The 24676-nt window shown below is 41.6% G+C and overlaps 1 protein-coding gene across 1 annotated transcript in view; it reads right to left on the minus strand.

Moving 5' to 3' along the window:
• Nucleotides 1-6132: 6132 nt before the first annotated feature.
• DOK6 (docking protein 6) overlaps nt 6133-24676 on the minus strand; it is a 962439-nt gene continuing 943895 nt past the window's right edge. Inside the window, exon 9 of the mRNA XM_073631271.1 lies at nt 6133-9607. Coding sequence (XP_073487372.1) covers nt 9329-9607 — 279 coding nt within the window. The 3' untranslated portion in view covers nt 6133-9328. The remainder of the gene's footprint in view (nt 9608-24676) is intronic.

Consider the following 24676-nt stretch of genomic DNA (forward strand, 5'->3'; position numbering starts at 1 on the left):
GTAATAATTATATTTATTAATTATTATTATTACTAGTCAACCAAGATTACAATTCTTCTATAGCCTATGGGCAGAGCATTTGACCATAAATGTCCATTTGCGGCGATTGCTTCGTCGAATCTTCATGTCGGATCTTTTCTCTCTATGTCGAATAATCTTGGACTAATAGAGTTAGGTTAGGCACATTCAACCTTTTTTGCTATTGTCTCTATAATGTCGAATCTTTTCACTCTTTGTAGAATAATCTTGAACTAATAGAGCTAAGTTTAGGCACATTCGACCACAGGTTCGATGGACACAGATCGCTATTGTCAGCGTTATGTCGAATCTCCTATCTATATCGAACTGTTGTCACAACGAAAATGAAAATAAAGCATTTGTTTATGTCGGATCTTTCGGTTTTCGGATTCTGCACGTTGGCTAGCCTTGCAGTTTAGTAAGAGAGTTGGCAGTTGTCATGCTGTGGTAAGGATGGCTGAGAAACCTATAAAAAAAAAGTGTGGAAACTTTGAAAAACCCACCTATTTGCAAGTGTTGTACATCTAAAACCTCTGTCTTTATGGACCTGACCGCAACTAGATAGAATACATTTGGGATGAAGAGTTCCTTAAGAGTTCCCTTCACTGAAACTAAGGGGCCAAGCCCAGCCCCTGAAAACAAAACCCACACCATAATCTCCCCTCCACCAAATGATTTGGACCAGTGCACAAAGCAAGGTCCATAAAGACATGGATGAGCGAGTTTAAGGTGGAAGAACTTGACTGGCCTGCACAGAGTCCTGACCTCAACTCGATAGAACCCCTTTGGGGTGAATTAGAGCAGAGACTGTGAGCCAGGCCTTCTCGTCCACATCAGTGCCTGACCTCACAAATGCACTTCTGGAAGAATGGTCAAACATTCCCATAGACACACTCCTAAACCTTGTGGACAACCTCCCCAGAAGAGATGAAGCTGTTATAGCTTTGAAGGGTGGGCCAACTCAATATTGAACCTTACGGACTTAGACATTTAAGTTCATGTGTGTGTTCAGGCAGGTGTCCCAATACTTTTGGTAATATAGTGTATGTATTGCACTCTATGTGTGACATAAATGCCTGGGTCCTCACCAACAAAGAAACAGCTATACAAAAATAAAAAGAGGTATAGCTGCACTCATGGATCTTGCAGTGGAGATAAATCAAAACAACAGCATTTTAATGTCAGTAAAATTGTGTTGCTTTGATTTTTATTCAGTGCAAGACCTGTAGTCATATATATATATATATATATATATATATACACACACATTTTTATTACCTATATTTAACTATTTTGCTTAATAAATACCTCCTATTATTAGGAAATATTATCCTTGGTTGCCTATTACTAAGAATTATAGTTACTATTGTATACTGGCATTGCTGATAGGACCGTGATGACAATTATTGCTTGCAGATCATCATGTAAAACTGTTATTATTGTCATATAATTTGCTCTGCGTATTAATGGGTGTTACTATGTTGCCTTACATAAAAAATAATTACATTTCAAACAATTGCAGGTAAATGAATGCAATAAAATTCAACCTCTTCTTCAAGACAATTAGCAATAATCATTTAATCTTAAAACCCTTTGCTGCATGTAGGAAACACAGACTGTATGGAAATAAATGTAAGCAATACTTTGTTCCTAGTTGTATACATGTCTCTTGGAGAAATAGGGCACATAGCATTGCACTGGTTCAGACAGAAGGGAAATGTCATTAATTCTACCAGACCGAATTGGAGCAGTTTTATAGGCCATAATATGAATATTTTATTAATTATGTCTTGTTTTACTACATAAATATCATTGTAATCTATTCATTTATTTTTTTCCAATATTCAAAATACTCAACTGTATTAGCTGATACTGTATATGTACTCAACACAGATTTAAATTAGACAGATGTTTCATCTTATAGTTTATTGAAAAAAAAAATCACAAGTCATTCTATTAAGATTAATAACATGTATGATTACATTGCCTCACACTGTAGAATTGAGTAGTGATATTCATAAATAGAGTGTCGAGGCAGGGTGTCTGTCCGTCTGCTACCTTTGCTAAGCAGAGCCAGTGACTGGAGAACTGATGGAAATAAGTAGTGGCATAATGGTGCCCAAATGTATCTCTGTCATTTGTAAACTCTTAAAGCATCTTTTCACCTTCAGAAAGCATTCTTTAACTTACAGCAGTTTACATTGCATTTTCAATAAAGATGAGTTTGGATAGACTGTTCCTATTATTTACTAGGATATCTATAGCACTGCACAAGGTCAAATGGAGCCAATAGGTGCATGTTACTAGTAAATCTCCTTTTTTATATTTTAGCTGTAGAGTGGACTATTGTGTATCATCATTACATTTATTAGGACAATGTCCTGATGGAATGTTGGCTCTGTATGGGTACTGTAAGTAGTAGACATGTGCACTGCGGAAAAATTTGTTCGTTTTCGTTTCATTCTTTTTTTTGTTTTTCGGGTCATTCATTATGATCAAAAATTCGAAGGAATAACTAACTAAATAACAATAACGAACTATTAAATTATAGGTATTGTAATTTCCTTTCAAATTTGGCTATTAGTGAACGTAACGAATACGGATTTATTCGAAGTTACGAATTATCCGAAATTACGAATGCCGCATCTAAACGAATGGAATGGAACAAATTACCATTACTAATAAATTGCTATACTTTATGAGTTCTCCTATTGTGGCTCTAATTTATGAGTGATTCTCCCCCATTTAGTGCCATAGAATTGCCTTGGGTGAATCCTGGGAAAGCTGAGCCACAATCTGTGTACATGCATTGCTTGCTGCGTTCATCGTGCAACTTAAAAGTTGATGAGTGTATAGTAGTGCTGGTTGTGTACACTGTTGGCGCTGCATACTCCCTGGGTGGTGGAATACAAGAATCCAGACACAATTGTTGTTGCAATCATGATTGTATTGATTTCTTTGTTTGAGGATAGCTCATCCACACTGTTTCACTTAGGTGGAAGATACGTGTTGGACATAATATTATTACAAAGCAGACTATTTACATTTTTGCTATTCATTCTTTGTATATTTTGCTTGTATTATTCAACTATACACAGGTTTCTACTTTAGGCTTTGCATTTTTTTTTACTATTTGTCAAATAGAGTTTTTATGCAGTGCCTGTTATTTTAGTTAGTCCTGTCCCTTCTGATCTGGGATGCTTTAGCTAGTTTTAGCTTCGGGCTTGATACCCAGCATAAGTTAGAGTCATCCGACAGCCACTTCTGGTAGTTAGAGGTCTGGTTGCATGTCAGATTAGACTATTAGGGAGAGACTAAAAAGCAGAGTGCATAGGTTGACTCAGTTGCAGTGCCACACCAGTTTCTGCCTATGAGAAGCTACATTACAGGCTGGCTGGACAACAGCTGGAGGAACTCCCCATCACCACTGATCTTGTCTTTAGGTCTCCACAAAATGGATACCACATCTTGAACATTCTCAGTGGCCCCTGGAACTCAGCTTAACTTTGCTGCAACATTATTTTGGAGGTATCTCTATTAATAGCTATATATCCTCGGGTATATGTGCACAATTCAACCAGGATTCTTGTGATAATACAGTTTTGTACATTGGATGTATGTATGAATATGTATGTATGTATGAATATTAACCTTTTATTGTATAAAGCTTGCATTATTTTCATATTGGTGTGCATCTACATACTTATGGTAATGTTATATGCTGGTTGCAGTAGTTGTGCTCCCAATTCCTTTGATTCAATTACTGGTTAATTTCCCAGGAAGGGAATCCACTCTGTTCACAGATGCCCTGTCTGGGTGAAGCCACTGCCAACTTTATTATTAAACCCACTCCTCCACCTAGTTCTAGTTCTCTTATTTACTGTACCTTCGGTTTAGCACAATATCCTATCTGGGGAGGGCCGTTTCTCGTAACCCCCCAAAAAGAGGGCAACATAGGTAATGCTTACCTTGCTGTGACCCAAGAGTCCCTTGCAGAGTACTGAAGACCTGTGCTACCTTCCCAGTTGTCTTTCTAGCAGCAGTGGGGAACATGTAGGTAATTGTCTCAGCTTTAAACGCCCAGCAGGCCCTTTGAAAATATTTAAAATAGAAGCCTGCAGATGAGTTTATGTTTGGTGGCTTCAAAAGGAGGTAATTGTCCCACTACCCATCATTTTATTGAGACATGTGCCTGTCTATGACCAGTTTTAAATTACCCATGGACATTGGATGATGTTAATGATATATGACTATTTTGGCTACAGTTTGTGGTACCTGTGCATCTGGAAATGTTAGAAAACTTGTTTCTCTCTTTTTTTGTGCTAGGCCTTCTGCTCATATCCTCTTTTTCTATTTTTTTTTCAATGTCACACAAGAGCTAAGACATCAATGGTTTAGATTACATGATATTGATTCCATTGCCTGGATGTTGTTCTTTTGGCATCTCTCGTGAATAAATGACCCTTATGTCTTGGATGTTCAGCTTACTCTTACTAATTTATGCTTTGTAAATATTGCCTTTTTCACATTCTATTATAGCATAAGAGTATTGCCGCTCTCATTTTACATTTGGGGAGCAATGTCTGAACAAAGTGATATTATATGTTTACACATTGTTTTGGTATCACTTTTACTTCTGTTATATTGAAAACTTTTAATAAAATTTCAGTAAAAGAAAACTTGTTTCTCCTTCTACCACTTTCCAGTCCTGAACCTTTTATTTCTTAAAGCATTTAGGCATAGAGTACATATGCAAAGATCAGTAACACAGGACTGTCACATGAAGGGCATAGATCATTGACATGTGTGCTGAGACTGAAGGCTTTACCTTCAGATAGCAGCACCTCATGAGGGAATCACGGAATCACTGGGTCTAAGGTTTAATCTGTTCTTGTATGATTACATATAAAAGCAATGTTTCTGTACTATGCAGGTACCCTTCCTCGAGCATGTCAAATGCCCGGGGAAGGGTCAGTGTGTGGTTCCGAAACATTTCTTTTCTATGTGACCATACAAAACTAGCTTTGCACTTTGAAACAAGCTTGTTGATGTGATGGCGATATATTTTATCCATGTTGTATGCCATGACCAGAAGGAAGGAGTTGCAGTATGTGTTAATACACACAGTAAATTCCAGTAGCCCTACTAGTGAACTTTGAGCTCCTAAAGGTGTTCCAAAAATGAATGTCGGTCTATATATCAAAAATTAGTCAGCGCCATGGGTTTCTCTGTGGATAATGAAAAAAGCTGCAATCAATAAAACCAAAAAAAGTGTGCAAAATAAGCGAATGACTTTGACTGCGCTATAAATAAATATTAAAATGCACTTGAATATGTGTTTACTTAATGTTTAATTAAAAACTGTTTTTATATCAATTGATTAATGGCCACATAGGATATATATTTATTTGTTTTATCTTGAATAATTAATTGCACAGTTTTTTTTCTTTTACATTTAAATAGTGGAGACACTTTAATGAATTTTGAGGTATGAGTAGGTAAATTATTCAGTCCTACACATAATTTTTGAGTGCAATTTTATAATTATTTATAGAGCGGTCACATTCTTTTGCTTATGAATGTCAGTTTGCTCTGATATGCATGGGTATATTTAGTCTTTCAATATCCATCCATTTTAGAATCTGAAGAGTATGATAGTTCATAAATATATTATGTGCCTTATATATACAGGTATTATGTGATCATTTTTTTTATCCCAGAGCATCTAAGACTACTGGAATTTTTTTAGGTCAAAAGAACATTCAGTAACAGTTGAAACAAGACATCTTCCCATTCTTCAACAAATTGTGTGCCACAGGGAACCTCCACAATCTACTTCCCAGGTCAGATTAAGAGTAGATGTGGCACACACTGGGTAAAGGTGTTGTCATTTCTATCTATAAAAAAAATGTACTGCACCTCTTCACGTCAAATATTTTAGCTGGCTGCTCTGCTTGCCTTTTTCGTGCTTTGTATGGCTAGCTTAATTTGGAATGTTATGTTTATTGTATATGTATTACTCTTACAAAACCTTTAAATTAGCATCCCAAACCAAAGGTGCCGCATAGACCATAAATACAGTATATTGGAAGGAAGGAAAAAAGACACAGGTGATTCATAAACCAGTTTAAAATGTATTTTCATACTTCATTCCATATGTAATAAGCATACTGTATATCCAAGATTTAAAATCAAATGCAAAATAGTTTAATTTCACTTTGCAAACAAAATAAATTATTTTATTGAAATTCTTTTATTAACACATGCGGATCATAAATGTTGAGCTGATTGCCCAGTCATAATACTATACTTAATGGGAGTTTACACTTTAGTCTAATCATAGACCCTAATCAAGACTTCCTCAGTGAAGTAACTTAGGTACATGTGATTTAAGTTCTTTTTGCAGGTTTACTACTTTTTTCAGATAGATGACAATCTTAGAGGACCATTGTATATAAACTTATAAAATAAAAAAAACAGTTTTAACCCAAGACGTAGTGCAAGTCTTAAACCAAGATCCTCATTTAGTTTAAAGCGAAAACCCTCACTACAATATTGTGCTGTCTGTAGTAGAATATAGAATATTACATGAAGGAATGCTATGTCTTAACATAACAATGGCTTAATACAGATCATTACATTTGTTTTGCTGAAGTGTAAAACAAACCTATATATCTTCAAACAATAGCTGTACTGTTTTGTTTAATGACTCAGTTTTAACAATATGTAAGAAAAATTGTACAAAACACATTTAGCTTCCTAGAAGTCCTAAGGGAATTTGGAGTCACTTGTTTTTATTTTATCTGTGAAGGTTTTTTTTTTATCCAGGTCATGGTAAACCTAGTAGTAGCTAGTCACAAATAACTGAACTTGTTCTGTAATGTTATAGATATTTCATCTACGCCTTAAGCCAACTACGCACTGCTAGTTTTTTTCATTCAACCCAGCGAGCTGAACAAAAAAAAAACCTGACAGCTCAGGTTGGAGTCGCTGTACTAATAATCTGATGTTAGTGCAGCAATCTCCCCTGCTGTTCTATTGTGTTCTGACAGGTGGATGGCTCCCCACCAGAACACTCTGGTCAGCACTCTTAGCCATTGATCAGGAGAGGGTTGGCAGACCTTTTTGTGTCATGCCCCTTCGACAGAAGCCAACCAAACGGCTGGCTTCTGTGGGACCGGCTGCAGTACACACGGGCCAAATGTTGACTGGTTTCTGTTGAGCCAGCCGATGCCCCCCAACAATCGGCCCTTGTGTGCGGGGCTTAACTCAGGTGATTTGACACCTGTTCACATATTCAGTCATGTAACTCAAGTGATTGACAACAGTGTAATTGGATTATGTAAATTAAAATATTTTTTTTCACAAACTGTTACACCTCCCATTGTACAATACACTTCTGCTTTGACACATAATGCTACAACATGGTGATAGGATTAAGGTGACTGAGTTAGCCACGTGTGCTGGTATATGTTCCTAACATACAACCAAATAATAAGAAAAAACACAGTGCTTGAATGAAGAAGAGCTGCCAGCACTCAAAGTCAGAATACAAACTTCAAAACAATTTTAGCGCTGCACTGCTGTTTATGATATGTTCCTAATGCTCACTTGAATTTGGAATGAGTGTTGACAGTTCTTGAACATTACAGAACAAGCCCCATTTGAATGTGACTGTTACTATCTTGTTTTTATTAGATTTTTTTTGTAACGTATTAACAGTTTTTTTATTTTTACAATAAAGGACAAATTAGAAAATCGTACACACAAATCTTGTTTACCTACATTTTTTGTACATGTCAAGGTTAACTCCTACAGATTTATTTTCTATTTAAACCTTGAGCAGAGAGGTTTTTAACAATACCCTGCATTTGTTGACTGCACTTATATCAAAGGGAGAGCTTCAAACACAAATCCAAGTGGGAACATTGGTAGCAGCATTAGAATATATAGGAGAACAGAGAGCATTAATGGATCTAAATCTAAACATCGGGGCTGCATATATATGTAAAATTTTATACACAAAAAGCTTCATACACTTCATCTAAAATTAAATCAACAGTTTTAGATGGATAAATTCTTTATGCATAAATAAAAACATAAATTGAGCTGAAACATACAAAACATATCTGTCTTTAATGCCACAATAAAATAACCTCCATTTGTCCCGTAGAAAAAAAATACACAAATTCAGATGTAACATTGGACAGAATCACTAAGAGTGGCATAACTTCTCAGGGTTGTTTCCTTTATTAAATATAGCATTTTTTCTCTCTCTGGATGCTGAAGACTGAAAATGCCACTGTATGGATTACATTACTAAAGGCATACAAGCTGGTAACTCTGCGAGGGAATTTTTTACTTTGCAAAAGAATTTCCCCCTGGATTAGTGAATAAGGCAAAGCTCTGCTGACCTGCATCATCCAATCACGTGCAAGAAAAAAAAATATTCTTTTTAAATTCGTGGAAGTAATTGGGTATTGTTTGGAAAGTGAATTTCAATCACATTCACTATGCTAAGAAAAATTCCCTTGCAAATTTAGCAGCCTATTTGCCTTTAGTACAACCATCCCAATATATGCAGCATCCACACATTGGCCAAGTCAAAAAGACAAAAGAGCTAATCCCTTGTATTTTGGTGATAAGACTATAAAGATGGATAGATGTCTCAGCGATTTAAAAGTCTCATTAACTTTCTCTTTCTTAATGAGGTAGCTGACTGTCCATGGCTGGCATCAGTACTAGACTTGAACATTATTTTTATCTGCCTGCAGTATGTGAGACATGTCCCATATTAATAACATATTAATGTTTTGTCCATGATTACAGGAAAGCCTGACTATATATTTACATAAGAAACTATAGAGGCACTAGTGCTAGGACTGCATAACGTTCATAATGTGCTAAATGCTTGTGGAGCAGGATTTATATTTTGTTTTTTATGCAGTTTTAGTAAATCACCATTTGGACAGTTAATGAAAAATTGCTAAATTGAACAACAATATAAGGATTTATGGTTTCTTGGGTGTTGATGTGTTGATATTTAATTTAAGACAACTCTTTGATCAGTCACAAACACATCAAAATAACACCATATTTAAAAAAAAAAATCTATACTCAGTTCTGAAAATGGTCAAATCAAGTTGCATGATTTGATTTAAAGATCTACAACACAGTCAGTCATAGATCACATGTTAATGAATGTAGCATCTGTTTAAGAGTGGCTGCGAAAGCAATTAAACTGAATCTCCAACAACATACAGAAGACTAAAAAATAAATACATACAATAGAAACATGATCTCCAATTTCCTAATTGTCTATTTGGTAACCTCGGTCTCTGCTTTCATTGTAATTCATCTTCCTGGAATGCACAGGATGCAGATGACTTGCTGATCCAGCTTTTAGGTTCCAGTTAACACTGTCTCTATAGTCAATTGCCTTCTGAATGTCACTAGAGGATGCACGAGCAGTAGATGGATTCATAGCCGCTAAACACCGACAAGGGCTGCTGGTACTTCTTGCACGACTCAGAGGAGTAGCTGGAAAATGTCTGTGCACGAGACATCTTTGTTGTACTGAAACTGTGACCTGTATGGAAAAAGAAATCATACAAATAAATAATATGTAACAGCAACACAGCATTACCATTTAATACACTATGCTGGACTAGCTACAGTTTGGTTTGGCTTAGGCTCTGTCTGTAGGACTATGACACTTACTATCTGCCATGACCTTCTTCCCAAAAGTTTAGAATGTTACTTCTCTTATTAATTTGCAGGTGTTGTATGGGATTACATGTACTTGCTTGTATTGCTTCTGACTTGGAAACAGTTTCAATACAATTTGTTTTAATCTGTGCATATGATTTGGCCTTCATTGAGGCTTCATTGGACTCATTCTAGGAAGCAATTTATAATTAGCAACAGGTATTCACTTAAAACTGAATTATGATTGCTGGGCTTATCCTTTAAAATATATGAGATGAAATGTTACTGCCCCATTTTATAATTAGGCCAGCACTAAGTCCTAATGCTCAAACTCTATTGATGTTATATCCAAGGATATAATAGTTCAGAAACAAATACCTGTTCTATGGGACCTTTTAGGCCTTATAATTATGGTAATCTAGTGGCTCAAAAATACAGTCATTCGCATTGTTTATTAAACAATTTTAAAAACATAATTGTATAAAAGGAAGATATACAGGCTATCCAAATTGGTATATAGACAAAGTATACATATAGTTAGGTATCATAGGTGTTCTTAACAGCATCAACTATCCTTTCCCAGCCATTGCTATACCACATACATATTTCAAAAGGAAGAAACTACAAAGTGACCGGTGTTAGATTTTTTGACATGTTTTGCAGATTGACTGTAATCTGCTTCCTCAGAATGTCTGTGAAAAAGGAATATCCAAAGATTACATAAAAATGCATGGATTGAATATGACGAAGCCTAAATAATTTCACTTCTATCCATACTATAGGTAATAACAAATAACCTCATTATTGCCGGTGCCTCCATAATGCAGCTTAGACAGTCGCTTTCGGACTCCGGGATAGGGGTGAAGTAAAATATGAATTTTAACTGTGCTGTAGACATGTGTGTTTAACACACTCCCAGCTGGAAATGTGTTTATTTTTGTACAGCCAACTATTGGCTTTTAATGTGGAAGTAATACAAGCAGCTGTGAAGCCGCCGATCACTTCCACAACAACAATGATGTGCAGCTCCAGGTGCAACCCCCCTGCCATGTTTAATGGGCTCCACTGTCCCACCTGCATGCCCGGTGCAGTCATGGCAGGTGATAGGAGCTCAATGGACATTCGTCCACTGAGCCTATTTCCTGTGCACTGACCAGGAAGTGACGTGTATGACATCACTTCTTGGTCTTGAGCTGTCAATCACCCAGATCAGTGCCAGTGAATCCGCTGATGGAACACGTTCTGTGTTCTACCAGCAGCAGTAGATTACGGGGTAGACATCCAGGGTCTAACAGACCTACCTGTCACCTATATGATATCACATAAGAACTATTGGTCCCCTATGTGATATTAATAAAGTCATGGAAAAAAAATAGATACATTTAAAAAAGGTTTTAACATTTAAAGAGACACATAAACCAAAAGAAAAACAAAACATATTTTAGAGCTCCCCTTTATACACACACACACACACACACACACATACAAAAACACATGCGTTAGGGTACCTACGTAGGAAAATGGCGATTGCCCTACATATGTTATATATCACTGCACATGCCACAGTGAGAGCAATCATTTTAGTACCAGAGCTTCTGTTGAACTTTAAGCTGATGACTTGTAGGGGCTTTTAAAGCATTGCTTATGAAAAAATATAGGGTACTGACATTTTTCACCATTTCATGGGAGCACGCAATTTTAAGGTTTGACTTGTTCTTTGAAATTTTGCCCAAAAAATGGATAATAAATTGCATTTATGTGCCCAAAAATTAACTACAGTGTATTTTTTACTGAAATTTAGCATTTCATAAAACCGTTGTGCTAATATTGTGTAAGCATTAAAATTTCGAACTACCAGCATTCTATTCTCTAGGATGTCAGGTTTAAGAAAATATATAACGGAAAATTGTATCAAATACTGTCATTTTTCTTTCCTGACACCAAACCAATGCAGAATACCTGTGATAGAGCTCCGCCTCTCTTCCAATCACTTAGGAACAGTGAATAGCATAAATAAAGGACTAGTTAGGCCCCTCCCAATTTTTTGTAATTAGCTACATACTGAAAAGTACAGGGTGGGCATGTATGCTGCCATGATTTGTTGTCAGGAAAGGAAAATTACAGTAAATATTTTATACAATTTTCTGTTTTCCTGTTACCAATATGGCAGCATACCTGTAATAAATAACGAGCTCACAGGGTGGGTTCTGCTTGCCAAATCATTTTTTAATTAGAATGTGACAGAAGACTGAACAGTCCTTCCTTCAAAGTCCACTTTTGACAAGGCACCAGGGTCTACTTCGTAATGCTTGAAAAAGGTATGCGGGGATGACTATAACACTTCTCTACAAATGAATTGCATAGGTGCTCCTGAATGGGCCGCCCATGAGGCTGCAACCACTCCTGTAGAGTATGCAGTCACCGCTGAAGGGGGCTCACAACCCCTCGCTCGATATGCTCTCTTTTTTTTTTATCCAAGAAAAAGTTTTTATTGAAAAACAAGTACATACAGTCCAAGAAATCCACAATTAAATTGTACATAGTAGCCTAATCAGGCATAATTCCATAGAAGAATCAGGCTCATACAAAAGTATAAAGTACATCCCACTGTTAGAAAATAAGATAGGAATTGATATCACTGCCTCCTACTTATGGAAATTCCAACCCTCTATCTGTAACCATCCCGAGCCCAGAGCTCCAATCAGGGCTAGTGCGGGGTGCACCATGCCTTCAGCCGTTATTAAGGCGCAGTAATCTATCCATGACCAGGTCCTCCGGAGCTAACCCAGGAGTGCCTAGCCATGGTTCCCATAGTTTTACAAATTTTCTTGAGCATCCCCTGTGTTGGTATATAATTTTCTCCATTCTTAATATATGTCCTAGTGCGGTAATCCATTCCTTGACTGAGGGAGGCGTTTCAGATTTCCAGTGTACCATGATTAGCTTACGGGCCACAAAAAGGGCTCTAGTTAAAGCTTCCCTGACGTGGGGTTCCCACTCTAGTTCATCTAACACATTCAAAATACAGTGTCTAGGGTCCAGCGGAATTGAGACCCCAAACACTGCGTTCAGCGTGTCCACCACCCCCCTCCAGTACACATGCAATCTGGGACATCTCCATAGCATATGTATTAAATCTCCATGATCTCTCTTACATCTAGTACAGGTTGGGGTGGAAAGAAGTCCCATATTATGTAGCCTATGGGGTGTATAATACGCTCTCAGAAGTGTATATAGTTGCGTTAGTCTTTGCGTTACATTCAGTGAACATATGGAAACTGACTGCAAGACCTCCTCCCATTGATCCTCATCTAAGGGTCCAACATCCAACTCCCATTTCCCCTTTACTGTCAAAGGATGCTTTAGAAGGTATTTGTGGAGCAGGGTGCTATAGCTCTGGGAAATGAATCCTTTAGAGGTCTCCGCCCCTTTAAGCAAATCGACCAAAGGGTTCGAGCTGGTATGCCAATCAGAGGTTTTTGACTGTGCTTCAAATGCGTGTCTAAGTTGCATATAATAAAAAAGCATGGAGGACGGAAGACTATATAGGTCCCTTAAATTGTCAAATGAACGCAGTTTGCCCTCACTTATGATTTGCTTTAGGTAGAGAATGCCAAACCTCTTCCACCTTTCCGCATGTTGCAGTTTAGCAAGTTCTGGGTAGGATTCATTTCCCCATATAGGACTATACTCGTTGATACCTGTCGCCTCCTGAATGTACTTAGTTTTGTTTCATATTTTTTGTATGAGGGCATAAGTGGGGAAACATTTCTGAGGCTTGCTAAAGGCCGCGGCCTCTAAAGCCGTGGGAACGGATTTACCCCCTATCGTATGTAGCATTATATATTCTGAAGCGCTAGGGACCCTGGCCGTAGACTCCCCCTCCACGGCCATGGTGCCTATTAAATGTTGCATTTGCGATGACAAGTAATAAAGCCATGGATTTGGCAATGCAAGTCCACCCTCATCTTTAGGGCGTTGTAAGTTTTCTAGTTTTATCCTTGGTGGGCGGTTCTTCCAGATCAGTTCACTAAAAATGGCATTAATTATTCTGAATATCTTAAGTGGGATGACTACCGGTGAATTATGTAGTATGTATAGCAGTTGAGGCATTAGAATCATTTTAATTAGATTCACTTTGCCTGCAACCGACATACTCAGAGCATTCCAGGTTTTAACTCGTAGACGAAATCGAGCCAGTAGTGGGGAAATATTCAACTGACTATATTCAGTAATCTTAGGAGAAACCTGTATCCCCAAGTATCTGAAGGAAGCGGACACAGGGATTCCCCCAACTTTCTCTTCATTTAATAATCTTGCATCATCTATTGGCATTAGGGCTGACTTGGTCCAGTTTATTTTAAGGCCCGAAAAATCCCCGAACCACTGTATCCATTGTGTTTTTTAGGGAGTGGTCAGTATCACCCAAAAAGAATCATAGTATCATCCGCATAGAGCATCACCTTCTCCTGTCTGTCACCATAGCAGAAGCCGGTGATATCTCCGCAGTCTCTGATCCGTATTGCCAACGGCTCTATGGCTAGAGCAAACAGCAGGGGGGACAAAGGGCACCCCTGCCGTGTACCCCGCCCCAGAGCAAAGGGCAGTTACATTCTACCCGCCTCTCTAATTATCGCCTGAGGGCAATGATATAATAAACGCACCCAAGAAATATATATCTCTCCAAAACCAAATCTCCTCATTACCTCCCATAGGTATGGCCATTCCACACTGTCAAAGGCTTTCATTGCGTCCAGAGACAGCAATGCCCTCTTACCTTTATTATCCGGTGGGGACTGCATGTTAAGATATAGTCTCCTAAGATTTATTGCTGTTGATTTGTTGGGCATAAATCCCGCCTGATCAGAGTGTATAATTGAGGCAACAGCCTTGTTCAACTTGATATCCAAAACCTTTGCCAATATTTTGATGTCTGACTGCAATAGGGATATCGGTCTATATGAGGCCGGGTCTACGGGGTCCTTGCCTGGTTTTAAAATTAATACAATGTGGGCTCTAGACATGGAGGGTGGTAGGGTATTATGCTTCCTAGCGGTAAGAAATACATTTAAGAGCTTGGGGAGTAATATCTCAGAATAGGTTTTATAGATTTCCATAGGGATACCATCCCCCCCGGGGGCCTTACAGTTAGGGAATGCAGACACCGCCTCCTGCATCTCATCAAGAGTCAGAGGGGCGTCTAATTCTTTCCTCTGGGAGTCCGTAAGCTGTGGAAATACAATGCCATCCAAGTAACTGGACAGCTCCTCGGAGCTATATCTGGAAGAGGAGCAGTATAGCTGCTCATAGAACTCTGCCAACATCTGGAGTACCTGATCTGGGGAGTGTACCAGACGACCGTCAGCCCTCCTTATGGACCCGATTGCGGGGGTCTCTTATCAGAATTGGCTATTCTAGCTAAAAGGCGTCCGGTCGTTTCCCCTTCCTCAAAAAAGGCAGTCTTAGAAAAAAACCTCTTTTTGTTCGCCGAGGAGGTCAGCAGGTGCTCATAAGCTGATTGAGCCGACTGCCAAGCCTCCCTTGCGGAGTCAGTTGGGTCTTGGACATACTTTGCCTCAAGGGAGCAGGCATGGGATTCCAGTGTGTCCCGCAGCGCTTCAGAATGTTTCTTAATCTTGGTGACCTCATTACTAATTATTTTCTTAAGGTGTGTTTTGAAGCCCTCCCATTCTGCAAGGGCAGACAATGAGCCCGGTTGACATGAAAAGAACTTTTTTATGTTGCCTTCTAAGTTTTCAGGGGAGGTAAAAAGCTGAAGCCAAAAGGCATTAAATTTCCACGGTACCTTAGGGAGTGTGGATTGGTGGGATACAATAAGGTTTATCACCAAATAGGAGTGATCAGATACACACCGAGGTTTGTACGAAATGTCTAGCACCGAGGAGAGCATAGCCGGGTTACCCACTGCCAAATCTATTCTAGATAAGGAACCGTGTGATTTCGAGAAACAGGAGAACTGCTTAGCAGTGGGATTCCGGTGTCTCCACAAATCCAGCCATCCCACCTCCTGTAGCAATCTAGCCAGTGGAGTTAGCCTATGAGGAGCTGGGGTGCTCGGGCCCGGGTGTTTATCCAGGGCCGGAACCAGCCAGCTGTTGAAATCGCCCACCAGCAGTATCGGGAGATCCGGCTTCCCCTCCAGAAATTCCAGGAGGAGCCGGAGTACCCGAGCATTAAACGGGGGAGGGATGTACACACAAGCCAGAATACATTTCAGGATACCAATGCGACAATGCAAAAATACAAATCTACCCTCCTGATCTATTTTGGACTCAAATTCCTGATAGTCCAGGGAGCTGTGTATCACTACACTCACCCCCCGAGAAAAGGAGGTGTGAGTGGAGTGGTACGACCACCCGATCCACCTATATCTCATACAGCTTATAGAATCAGACGTTAAATGTGTTTCCTGCAAGCAAATAACCGCAGGATAAAACTTTTTCAGACATGAGAAAATCATAGTGCGTTTCAGGGGGGTGTTCATGCCCCTAACGTTCCAGGAGATCACCGGTGAACCCGCCATGGCAAAAACACTGTTAGTTGTGAGGGAAGGTTAGAGGGTGGCTTGCCTGCACAGAAACCACCAAAATCCTGTTGGGAGAGATTGCAGCAGGCTTGAGTGAAATCAAAATAGCAGATGGTTAGTGGGAGTGAGATTCTTGGACTGCGGTAAAAAACAGGCTGTATAGAATAACATAACACAATGGTGCCAACAAACAGAAGTGCAACTGCACTAAGGTATTTCCTTTTGTGATTTGGCGCTCTCACTCCTGTGAGAGAGCAGGCAAAAATAAACAAAGTAGGCATCCTGATGAGCCATGCCAACGGGGTAGGCCCATAGGGCCCAACACGGCCTAAAAAAAGACCAACTAATACTTCAGACATCACAAGTCAAGTAAAGGGGGTTTCACAGTTCAGTTCCTTTCACTGAAGAAATATGGGATGATTCCCGGCACTTGGGTAACTTTGAAGAGGTCAGGTGAGTTGGTAGGTTATGGTAAAAAGGTGTAAAAACAAAGAAAAACCAAAGACGGCATGGTAGTGACTTTATGGACCAGAAAAGACAGCAAAAAAGAGAGAGTGTGGCATCTCAATGTGTGGGCAGCGCTCTTACCATCTGGAAGTATGTCCCGTTCAGTCACCTTCCACCTCAGCACGGTGACGACGCAGTGCTTGTTCATTATGGTCCAACCAGGCGGCAGCCTCTCTGGCAGAGTCGAAGAATTGTGCATGTCCTTCCGCAGTTACTCGGAGCCTCGCCGGGTATAGCATAGCGTATGGCAGTTGCAAAGCTCTTAGGCGCCTCTTCACATCGCTGAACTTAGCTCTATTTCTTTGCACCTCGGCCGAAAAGTCTGGATAGAAAGACACTCTTACGCCATTGAACTTCACTGTGGCCTGTTCTCTTGCGCAGCGTAGCACTGCCTCTCTGTCACGGTAGTGTAGCAGTTTGGCCAACATTGATCTGGGGGGAGCACCCTGTGGGGGAGGTCGCCCCGGTACTCTATGGGCCCTCTCCACTGTAAAGAATGGGGAAAAGGCTTCTCGGCCAAACAGTTCAACCAGCCAGCTTTCCACAAACGATGTGGGATCTCTACCCTCCGATTTCTCAGGGAGGCCGACTATACGGACATTGTTTCTGCGCAAACGATTTTCCGTGTCTTCTGCTCTGTTATACGTATCTTGGGCCATGCGGTAAGCTGCCTTTGCTTCTCGCGCCACCGGGGGTAACTGTTCCTCCAAATCGCTTACTCTGCTCTCAACTGCAGTTGCTCTCTCTCTAAGCTTTTGAAGGTCTTGTCTAAGTAGTGAGACCTCTTCCCTCAGGCCCCCAAACTGCTCCTTCATATCAGTGACTGTGGCCGTGCACACATTTACAGCCTTCAAAATATCAGCCAGGGTGGGCTGCTCCAGGGTCTCAATTATCTCATCTGATGGTGGGGGGGAGGGAGGCTGACTAGTGACCTCATGGAGCTGCTCAGGCATGGTGTCTGTATCAAGGCCCCAGTCAGCTTGTGAAAAAAGATCTGCAGCTTCCCCGTTACTTGTAGTCCCCCCCGCTTCCTCCGGGATTTGTATTTTCTGTGTGTAGTATGTCATGTCTCTGTACTGCTCCTTACCCTGTCCTTTCAGCTGCTTCTTGCTGGTATTATCCCTGGGCTTGTCCGTCGTTCACGGCGTGCGCTGTGCTTTGGCTGCTGCAGCGGCGGCGCCATCTTGCGAGTCCGGTCCCGCCATCTCTAACGGGCCTCGGCGGGTCTTTGCTCTCGTGCAGAGGGCCGGTGGTGGGTCCGGATGATAGGGGGTCTCGGTAGCCAGCTGGGGGGCCGAAAAAATCAGGATCAGGGGTGCCGGGAAAGGGTCAATCTGAGGATCAGGCAGGAGCTGTGAGAAGTGCGTCCTCTCACATGCCGGTCTTGGCCACGCCCCCTCGATATGCTCTCTTAATGAGTTTATTAATCCAGCTTGCTAGAATCCTTGCAGTAGCTTCTTTCCCTTGATGATTTCTAGCTGGAATAAAAAAAAGCTTATCGGAAGACCTGAAAGGAGCAGATGCGGATAAATACTTCTTTAAAGTTCTGAAAATGTGCAGCTGATGTACAGTAATCTTCCTGACTTATGCTATGGGAAGTTGGGCAAACCCCAAATGTCCGTTGAATGAGAAGATACCGTCACTTTTGGCATCAAAAGATCAACAGGCTGCAACTCTACTTAGTCTGGGAAGAAAACAATATGTCCTTTCGAAGCCCCAAGAGCCTGGAGCTCAGATTCTCTTCTGCCTGAGGTTGCTGTGATCGAAAAAACTGATTCGTAGATAATGTCCCAAACCAAACACCGCTCAGTTAAAGTCAATGAATGAACTGACAAGAAGTCCAGCAATACTAATAGATCCCATTGGGGAAAGATTCCTTTACTTGGTGGCCGAAAGACTGGCTTTATCATTTGCATGACCAGCAGATTTTTGGCCCATTTGATCCTTGCTATCAGCGAAATTGCCGACACTCATGTCTTCGACAAGCTTAGGCTGAAGCCAATGTCCAACACTGGCCTAGAGCAAATCCAGAACAGCTCTCAATGGAGGCGTAGTGTCATTCAGGCCCCCCCGGCCAGAAAATCGCAAACTTGTCGTAAGTTTTGGCATAGACATTGTTAGGGGCTTTTCTAGCTTTCCTTGAAGCAGAGACTGCTCTGAAGGAGCAACCTAGGTTCTACAGCCTCCCCCTTTAACTGTCACGCTCGCAGTTCCTACCTGTGTATGTTCGGATGTATGGAGTTGTCTTGCGCTAGGGGGCGTGGGAATATTGGGAGGATAACTGGCTGCTGAACGCTGAGGTGGATCGCCGGGAGAAACCAAGGCCTCTATGGCCATTGTGGGAAGATGGCCATGCCCACTATGTTCTTCCTTAATGGTCTCAAGAGGAATCCCACCATAAGAGATGTTGGGTGAAATACATAAGCTAGGCTGCAGTCCCTGGGTGTGGTCAGCACATCTGTCCCTTCTGCCCGAAGTTAGTTATTACTGCGCTAAGCAAAGAGGTCTATCTGGGGTAGACCACACATGTGGACTAGTTGAGAGAAGACTTGGGGGTGTAAACCCCACTCTCTGTGGTCTGGAAAACTGCATAAAAGTTGTTCTGCTTGCGTGTTCAATCTCCATTGGAGGTAAACTGCCCTAAGGGCTTGTAGATGACCTTCTGCCCCAGACATTATCCTTCATTAATGTACTGCTGCGAGTTCATCCTTGGCATTGAATATAGGCAACTGCTTCCCTGTTGTCCCACTGCAGAGAGACTGGTCTGTCCCTGATCTATTGATGTAGGGAAAAGAGCACCAAAATGCTGCCTGAGCTTCCGGCACATTCGAGTTCATCCCCCTGGCTTGGAACCTCTATTTGTCTTGAACCAACGATTTCTCACAGCACACCCTCAGCCTGTCTCACTGGCGTCTGTCATAACAGTGATTCCAATTAATGGCCCTAAGGAGTAGGATGTCCTTAATATCTCTCTCTCCAGCCGCCACCGCAGACTCCTTCTCATACTGAGTTCCATGGTTAATAACTGTGCTAGATCCTATTTCCTCCATTGATCTCCAATGCGCAGAAACCTCCCCCACTCAACACCCCATGTCTACAGGTACAATCATTGCTTCCCCCATTCAACCCTGCTAGTATTAACAAGGTTGCTAAACGTTTTTGTGAAGCCCACCTAATGAACTGCCCTCTGGATCCTGCTCCCTTGCAAATGCTACGCTCACCCTCTGACTCAATTCTACACTCTCTAACTCACACTTTCAATCTCTATCTTCTGGCATCTTACCCAACTCTCTAAAACATGCGCTAGCCACCCTTATCCTTAAAAAGCCCTCACTGGACCTCACCAATTCCAACAACCTACGCTCCATCTCCTTAGTCTCCTTCTCCTTCAAACTCCTTGAAAGACTACACCCGACTGAGCGACCATCTGACTATGAACAAACTTCTTGATCCCCTTCAGTCTGGATTTCGCCTTCAGCGCTCCATGAAAACTGCTTTCCTTAAACTCACCAATGACCTACTAATGACTAAAACCAACAGACACTATTCTGTACTACTTCTCCTGGACCTCTCTGCTGCCTTTGATACAGTGGACCATCCCCTCCTCCTCAAAAAACTCCACTCGCTTGGTCTCCGTGACTGTACTCTTCGCTGGTTCTCATCCTATGTACCTCACTGCTCCCTCAGTGTCACAACTCCACTTCCTCCTCTCCTCTACATTTCTCTGTTGGGGTCCCCCAAGGTTCCGTTCTTGGACCTCTCCTTTTCTTAATCTACACCTCCACCACCCTAGGTGTAATCCTGGTCTCTGAACTATCCTTTCGGCCCCACATCCAATCGCTGTTCAAAGCTTGCCGCCTCAATCTCCGCAACATCTCCAAGATACGCCCCTTCCTAACCAATGTCACCACAAAGCTTCTAATTCACTCCCTGGTCATCTCTTGCTTCGACTATTGCAACTTCCTCCTCATTGACTTACCTCTAAATAGGATATCCCCCTTCAGTCCATCATGAACGCTGCTGGCAGGCTCATCCACCTTAGAAACTGCTTGGCATCTGCTACCCCTCTCTGCCAATCCCTCTATTGGTTGCCACTCAACCAATGAATCAAATTCAAGATACTAACAGTAACTTTCAAAGCCATCCACAAACTGGCCCCCAGCTACATTTCTAACCTGGTCTCAAAATACCAACCAAATCATCCTCTTCGCTCCTCCCAAGACCTCCTGCTCTCTAGCTCCCTTGTCACCTCATCCCATGCTCGCCTCCAGGACATCTTCCGAGCCTCTCCCATCCTCTGGAATGCTCTACCCCAATCTGTCTGACCATCTCCTATTTTGTCTACTTTCAGACGATCCCTGAAAACTCATCTCTTCAGAGAAGCTTATCTGGCCCCCACCTAACAACTGTACATTTATTTTCTCCATCAGCACATTCCCCACAATTATTACCTCTTGTATCTCCTGACCCTCCCTCTTAGATTGTAAGCTCTAATGAGAGGGGCCCTCTGATTCCTACTGTGTTAAAGTGTATTGTATTTGTACTGTCCACCCTCAAGTTGTAAAGTGCTGTGTAAACTCTTGGTGCTATATAAATCCTGTAAAATAATAATAATAATAAGAAGAAACCCAGTTAAAACCGGCACAGGGGCCAGTGTGCCCACGGGATCATTAGAGCACACAACGAGATTATGCCTCTAAGACTGAGGCAATGGGGGACCATCAGGTGAGCAGAAGTTGCTACCCTTCAAATTCTCTTTTTGTCTGTCACCCCTTTTGCTGGTGGGAGTGAAACTGAGGTGTTGGTGGTGTCAAAGGGCACCCCCAGGTACACTAACTGTTGGGTTGGAATGAGTTGGGTCTTCCTGAAACTGATGATCCAGCCATATCTTTGCAGGGTACGAATGAGAATCTTTCGGTACACCAACAACTGCTTTTAACCATGGCCAGAAGAAGGATGTTGTCCAGGTAGTGGTGAACCCAGGGACCCTACATTCTGGGCGGGACTAACACAGCATTGAGAACTTTTGAACATTCTTGGAGATGTGCATAGGCCGAAAGGCTGTTGAACTATAGATGCATCTGCCCAACCATAAATCTCCGCTATCTCTGGAAGAAAGGATTGGGCTATGGAGGCATGCATCATGCAAATCGGGTTAAAACATCCATCCACCTGGCTGCGCTGTATGAATAATTGTGAGAATGGACTCCATCTTGAACTTATAACAGGATAAAGGATAACACAGTTCAACCTTTCCAGACTTAGAACTGGACACCAACCCCCGTTCTTTTTTCCGAACCCTAAACAGGGTTGACAGAAACCTGTATATTTTTTTCTGTGAATGGAATCAGAACCACAGCTCCTTTGGCCTGAAGCTTTGGTATGTATTGCAGCAATACACCTGCTCTTTGTGGTGCATCTGGTATCTTGTGGGAGAGTGGAGGAGGAGCATTGAGGAATTTTCGGAAGTAACCATGGGTGACAGTTGCTTTCACCCAAAAATTCATGCAATTTGCTGTCCAGACCTCTGTGAATTGCACCAGCCTGACTCCTACTGCAGGAGTCTGGGCATGCATACTGTCAAAGGGGGTTAGCGGGTTCTTGTGGAATGTTCAAGGTTCTTTGCTTATGGGTCTTGAGAAAGGCTGCCTATGCTCCTCTCCACCCTCTACCTGAGTCCCCGGCCTGATGGATCTAAGCCCTCTGGACCTGGATAAGTAGAACCTGCTGAGAACATTTTCTATTTATTTATTTATCTATTTTGTCTCTTTTGCTTTCTGTCCTGTGGGAGAAAATCGGACTTGCCTCCTGTTACTCTTTGATATGGCCATCTGCAGTTTACTACCGAACAAAGATTTTCCGTCAAAAGATATCTTGCACTAATTTTGCTTTGAAGAAGCATACGTGGTTTTAACCATAGGGCCTTCTTAGCCAATGCTATGTGTAGCATCATCCTTGCTGAGCACCTTATTTCCAGAATGAAGCTGACTCCTCCATAGGGAGCATAACCTCCCTTGCCATGCGGACTACTACCACATACACCATAGGTGGAGATTCAAGTGATGCTCCATCTGATTGAAATGGATATAACTTGTACAGACAAATTGAAGGAGAGCCCTTTCAGGGTTTTTTGCCATTTCTGCTTTTAGGGGATCTCCCTCCTCCCATGCAATGGCCTGCTTAATTGCCTAAATATATGGTTCTTCCAGGAAAAAGCTGAAACCAAGTTGCTCTGGGTCTTCATCCTGGGTCTTCATCTGATCCTACTATCGCCTATCATCTCCAAGCTGTTCACTCACCAGAGAAGCCACACCAAGTGGCTGAGCGCTACCCGAAGAGCTGCCACTCTTCCTGCAGAGCTCCCTCACTGGCACATCTAGAGGGTTGCCCTTCTGGGTTAACTAGAATGATTTCGGAAATTGAGCCTTAAAGCTCCTTCTTTAAAAAGGATGATACTCGCGCATTCGCCTGTGCCTTGTTAGGTGCGGATTCTTCCATGCAGCTCTTATAAACCAACTTATTGGGCATAGGAACTGTACCACAGGCCTGACAGGACTTTTCGCTGGGGCATTGGCGTTGATCTAGAAAAGAGGAGGTTTGACGTCTCTTTTGGATCTTTTCCTAAAGTGGGAGCGGCGACTAGGGCCTGAAGAACATCTGTCCCCTCCAGCTCTGATCTTTGAGAGCGTGAGCGTGCGGGGCTGAAACAAATCAAAACAATCCGCATTAGAGGGCACTCTTTTCCTGAAAGCTTACTGATATGGTGGTCCTCACCATATATGTTGAGGGTCTTTGTATAAGCGGTGACTGACTCATGATCTGTGAAGAAATGGGATGGCCAGCTGAGATGAGGATAGCTGAGAAAGCGACAGAGAAGGAGAAGGAGGAATAAGAGAAAAGGGCTCCTTTTTTTTTTTTTCTTTTTACACATTTATTTATTTATACATACATACACAGTATTTCACAAAAGGGAGTATACCCCTCACCTTTTTGTAAATATTTTATTATATCTTTTCATGTGACAACACTGAAGAAATTACACTTTGCTACAATGTAAAGTAGTGAGTGTACAGCTTGTATAACAGTGTAAATTTGCTGTCTCCTCAAAATAACTCAACACACAGCCATTGATGTCTAAACCACTGGCAACAAAAGTGAGTACACCCCTAAGTGAAAATGTCCTAACTGGGGCCAAAGTGTCAATATTTTGTATGGCCACCATTATTTTCCAGCACTGCCTTAACCCTCATAAGTCCTCTTCCACCATGATGACATTATGGAGCTGGTGGATGTTAGAGATCTTTCGCTCCTCCACCTTCCATTTGAGGATGCCCCACAGATGCTCAGTAGGGTTTAGGTCTGGAGACATGCTTGGCCCGTCTATCATCTTTACCCTCAGCTTCTTTAGCAAGGCAAACCTCTTCAACCTCTGCAGCAATGCTGGCAGCACTCATATGCCTATTTCTCAAAGACAACCTCTGGATATGACGCTGAGCATGTGCACTCGACTTCTTTGGTCGACCATGTCGAGGCCTGTTGTGAGGGGAACCTGTCCTTGTTAAACTGCTGTATGGTCTTGGCCACCATGCTGCAGCTCACTTTCAGGGTCTTGGAAATCTTCTTATAGCCTAGCCCATCTTTACGTAGAACAACAATTGTTTTTTTCAGATCCTCAGAGAGTTCTTTGCCATGAGGTGCCATGTTGAATTTCCAGTGACCAGTATGAGAGAGTGAGAGCGATAACACCCAACGCCAGAGGGAAGTCTGTCTGTGCAGAGACCAGAAAAGAAATACAGGCTGGTATGGTCAAGAGTCCTATCATACAGGACAAAAGGCAAAGCGAGGGTCAAAAGAATGGCCACCCAATAAAGAAGGTATATAAGAACCAACAGCGGT

This window comes from Aquarana catesbeiana, linkage group LG05 (assembly GCF_042186555.1).
Source record: "Aquarana catesbeiana isolate 2022-GZ linkage group LG05, ASM4218655v1, whole genome shotgun sequence".
Taxonomy (NCBI): domain Eukaryota; kingdom Metazoa; phylum Chordata; class Amphibia; order Anura; family Ranidae; genus Aquarana; species Aquarana catesbeiana.